The sequence below is a fragment of the Nematolebias whitei genome, chromosome 18, assembly GCF_014905685.2.
Source record: "Nematolebias whitei isolate Nwh7 chromosome 18, NemWhi1, whole genome shotgun sequence".
Classification (NCBI taxonomy): domain Eukaryota; kingdom Metazoa; phylum Chordata; class Actinopteri; order Cyprinodontiformes; family Rivulidae; genus Nematolebias; species Nematolebias whitei.
The window spans coordinates 41,215,494-41,220,575 of record NC_056515.1 but is presented as its reverse complement, the minus strand read 5'-3'; the positions used below and the strand labels follow the sequence as shown (position 1 = coordinate 41,220,575).

General features: G+C 43.9%; 1 protein-coding gene across 1 annotated transcript in view; it reads left to right on the top strand.

The window, feature by feature from the left end:
- Nucleotides 1–5,082, top strand: part of LOC119424603 (arylsulfatase B-like) — a 26,051-nt gene that overhangs the window by 8,814 nt on the left and 12,155 nt on the right. Inside the window, exons 5-6 of the mRNA XM_037692090.1 lie at nucleotides 1,845–2,088; nucleotides 3,097–3,167. Coding sequence (XP_037548018.1) covers nucleotides 1,845–2,088; nucleotides 3,097–3,167 — 315 coding nt within the window. The remainder of the gene's footprint in view (nucleotides 1–1,844; nucleotides 2,089–3,096; nucleotides 3,168–5,082) is intronic.

Below are 5,082 nucleotides of genomic sequence, written 5' to 3'. Positions count from 1 at the left end.
TGTCTTTAATGTTGGAGATACGTGTCTTTAATGTTGGAGATACGTGTAACAGGAATAGTGGTCCCAGGTCTCTCCAGCTTCCATTCATGCAGCGCCTCCTTCAGGTGCTCTGTAAGGTTGGTGCTAGTGTGCTGCTCATAAACAGCCCTGGTTTGTAAAACGTGACTCGCCATGTCCCACTCTGGTGTAATGCAGTGTACAGTTAGAGTTACTGTACATAGCTCTCTGTTGCTCGTGATGTCCATCCATCTGTGGTGAGAGACACAGTGGACACACTCAATATCTTGTTGACAATAGTGGTTTTAGCTTTTTCATAAAGTGCTGCTACAACTGTTTGGCTGACGTGTTGATGTGATGGGATGTCGTAGGCAGTGAGGTTCAAGAACTTTATATTAAAGTTGGCACATCAACAACATTCAGACGTGGATCCAGAGCTTTAAAAACTCCTACAGCTTGTGTTATTGCTCTGGACCGACCTGAATGACCTGATAAAGTTTGTTTAAATGATGATGTTCTCGCTCTTTGAACTAAACTAGTTCACGTTTGGATGATGTCGTTTCATGAGTGTTAACGAGTTCGACGTGTTGCTGCTGCTGGTTGTAAACCAACCATCCCAATCATTCGAAGAAACTGCTTTCTAGTTTTTATTTTGCTTTAAAGTGTAATTTCCTCAAATAAATTGGGTGGCTCTTAGGGTGGCCGAAGACTAATCTATGGGGGCCGTGGGCCACCCCCTGGCTCCACCTCTGCTCTTGGTGGTGGTGTCCTCACCAGGATCCGTCACTCTGCGCTGCCTCAGACAAGAAGAAACGACGTCAGTTGTCCACAGCTGAACGTCTGCCCACGTCATGGTTCAAACATTAGACATGTAGGTTTACCTCCTCCTCTCTTCAGTTCCAGTCCAGAAAAACACTCATCTGGAAAACTACAAGCATGCGCTGTTCACACCCGTCAGTGACGGGGACATGGGCGTACCGCTGTATTTTTATAATGATTATACTTTATTCATAAAGCCCTTTAAAACAACCACAGCTGCAACAAAGTGCTGTACATATAAAATCAAGAACATTTAAACATAAAAAACTAAAGTTTCTTGTTTTTTTGTGTTTATTCATCAGCCATACCAAATGACATCAGAGCAGATGATGTCACAGTCAATAAACGTTTAGTCTTTTACATAATTGGTGTCAAACACTCGTTTTTTATGAATAAAGACTCGTATATCTTTCTGTCTCTTAGGTTAAACTGTGGATGACACATGGGTGTCACAACCATTATATTCATTCAACCTTTATTTCTGCAGGTTGGTCCCACTGAGCTCGAGGACTCATTTACAACAGAGACCTGATTTAACAAAGAATGATGACAACAGCGACAACAACAGACAATTATAAAAGAGGCATACAGATTTTCTTTTCTTTTTTTATACAAATTATTATAAGATGCAAAAAGTAACAAAAACATTGAGATTATAAGAGAAATGTAGAAAACTCAAAACAGGAACATGTCTGCATCGGTCCTTGTCAGGAGTCCAACTGATTCTTAGAGAGGTCGAGAGCTTCAGGGCTTTTTGTAAGATATTCCATATGTGAAGGGGTCGTGTCCCCCCTCATTATAGATGCTTGTGACGCCCTTGGGATGACGCATTCTGTTTTGACAAATGTTCAGTTTTCTGCTCATTTGCTTCAGTTGCAATAAAATGTCAAGACAACATTTAACGTTGAAGTTGAAAACATCTCTTTACCTTTGTTTCGCTTCTGAACGGTCCCACAGGTGTTTCTTCTTCAATCAATGTTTAGAAACATCAAGTTCATGATTTTCCTTCTCATTTTGTTTCCCGGCAGATAACGGGGGTCAGACCTTAGCTGGTGGCAGCAACTGGCCTCTGCGGGGAAGGAAGGTATCCCTGTGGGAAGGAGGGGTCCGGGGTGTGGGCTTCGTCTCCAGCTCACTGCTGGAGAAAGCCGGCACCACCAGCCGTGAACTGATCCATATCTCTGACTGGCTACCCACTCTGGTTCACCTGGCAGGTGGGAGGACTAACGGCACCAAGCCGCTGGACGGCTTCGACATGTGGAGCACCATCAGGTGGGTGTTTGTCTGCACGGTGTCCGGAATGATGCCTGTACAGTGAGATGTGTCTCCAGGACACGAGAAACCCCCAGTATGCTGTTGGAAGGTCTGGAGTTCCTCAAAGCTTGGACTGAAGTGGAGTTTTGAGTTTTGAGGCCTGTTCTCTTGTTTCTGACGACCTTCTTTGTGCTCCAGTGTCTTCTTCAGCCAGTGTCCTCTGTGTTCAGCTTCTCCTGGCCCTGACTCTGTTCCTCCTCCTTCACTCTTGTGTTGCTTTGGATTGAAGGAGGAGGAAACGCCTTCAGTCTTTCTTACACAAGTCTTTAGTCTGTCTTTTCTTTCCTGCCTGTGGCGTTCTGCTGCTAGAACATTTTCCCTGAAGCAACATACCTGACATACTGTAATTCAGCTCAAAGTGCTAAATGTATCACACGTAATGTATCCTCACTTTGCACTGACTTTAGGTTAATTAATGGGCCACACAAAGATGTTTTCAGACCGCAGATGTACTTCCATGTGAGTTTGGGTCGTCCCACCAGCTGTCAGGGACCACCGTCTGACTGACACATGATATCCGTAAACTACATTAGGACACAAGGAATGAGGTGAAACTCAGGGCTGCAGCAGAAAAACTCCAGGCTTGGCCTGGACCACAAAGTACCACTTACAGGCTGCCTGGATCGAGCTGGTCGTTGCAGGTCAGCTGACCGCCAGCTGCTGGCGCTGCCATCTGAACTGCACAATCATGGAAGAGAAAATCTGCTTCTGGTCTTTGCTGCTTTGCAGCTTCACTTGGTTTGAAGCAAATTGCCCGTTAACAGCAGCAGCAGACGGACAGAATGAAGCAGCCAGCAGGCGGCGCAGAGCCACTTATTCTGAAGATATCAGAGCTGTGGTCAGTGTGAGTGGTGGAGTGTGGTTCAGATTGACTGATCCCAGTGGGTTTCTCTGTGCATGAGTCAGCCTCCATGGTGCATGTGTGCTGGCTGTACATTTTACAGAAACTCTGCTTTTATCTTACAGCAAAGGGCTGGCCTCACCCAGACTGGAGCTGCTGCACAACATTGATCCTCTGTATTATGACTTCTCTCCATGTGAGTCCTCCCTCACACCTCAATTAATAAATGTGAATGACTGTCTTCAATAATGGCATTGTTCTTTACAGAATACCATACACCATATACAACACTGTCATCCCATACACCATATACAACACTATATCATCCCATACACCATATACAACACTATATCATCCCATACACCATATACAACACTATATCATCCCATACACCATATACAACACTGTCATCCCATACACCATATACAACACTATATCATCTCATACACCATATACATCACTATATCATCCCATACACCATACAGGTCCTTCTCAAAAAATTAGCATATTGTGATAAAGGTCATTATTTTCTATAATGTAATGATAAAAATGAAACTTTCATATATTTCAGATTCATTGCACACCAACTGAAATATTTCAGGTCTTTAATTGTTTTAATACTGATGATTATGGCATACAGCTCATGAAAACCCAAAATGCCTGTCCCAAAAAAATGAGCATATCATGAAAAGGTTCTCTAAACAAGCTATTAACCTAACCATCTGATTCAACGACGTAACTCTAAACACCTGCAAAAGATTCCTGAAGCTTTTAAAAACTCCCAGCCTTGTTCATTACTCAAAACCTCAATCATGGGTAAGACTGCCGACCTGACTGCTGTCCAGACGGCCATCATTGACACCCTCAAGCAAGAGGGTAAGACACAGAAATAAATTGCTGAACGAATAGGCTGTTCCCAGAGTGCTGTATCAAGGCACCTCAGTGGGAAGTCTGTTGGAAGGGGAAAGTGTGGCAGAAAACGCTGCAAAACGAGAAGAGGTGACCGGACCCTGAGGAGGATTGTGGAGAAGGGACGATTCCAGACCTTGGGGGACCTGCGGAAGCAGTGGACTGAGTCTGGAGTAGAAACATCCAGAGCCACCGTGCACAGGCGTGTGCAGGAATTGGGCTACAGGTGCCGCATTCCCCAGGTCAAGCCACTCTTGAACAAGAGACTGGGTCAGAAGCATCTTGCCTGGGACTGCTGCTGAGTGGTCCAAAGTTATGTTCTCTGATTACAGTAAATTTTGCATTTCCTTTGGAAATCAAGGTCCCAGAGTCTGGAGGAAGAGAGGAGACACAGAATTCACATTGCTTGAGGTCCAGTGTCAAGTTTCCACAGTCACTGGGTTGTCATGTCATCTGCTGGTATTGGTCCACTGTGTTTTATCAAGGGCAGGGTCAATGCAGCTAGCTATCAGGAGATTTTGGAGCACTTCATGCTTCCATCTGCTGAAAAGCTTTATGGAGATGAAGATTTCATTTTTCAGCACGACCTGGCACCTGCTCACAGTGCCAAAACCACTGGTAACTGGTTTACTGACCATGGTATTACTGTGCTCAATTGTCCTGCCAACTCTCCTGACCTGAACCCCATAGAGAACCTGTGGGATATTGTGAAGAGAAAGTTGAGAGATGCAAGACCCAACACTCTGGATGAGCTTAAGGCCGCTATCGAAGCATCCTGGGCCTCCATAACACCTCAGCAGTGCCACAGGCTGATTGCCTCCATGCCACGCCGCATTGAAGCAGTCATTCATGCAAAAGGATTCCTGACCAAGTATTGAGTGCATAACTGAACATGATTATTTGAAGGTTGGCGTTTTTTGTATTAAAAACTCTTGTCTTTCATTGGTGGGATGAAATATGCTAATTTTTTGGGACAGGCATTTTGGGTTTTCATGAGCTGTATGCCATAATCATCAGTATTAAAACAATTAAAGACCTGAAATATTTCAGTTGGTGTGCAATGAATCTGAAATATATGAAAGTTTCATTTTTATCATTACATTATGGAAAATAATGACCTTTATCACAATATGCTAATTTTTTTAGAAGGACCTGTATACAACACTATATCATCCCATACACCATATACAACACTATATCAT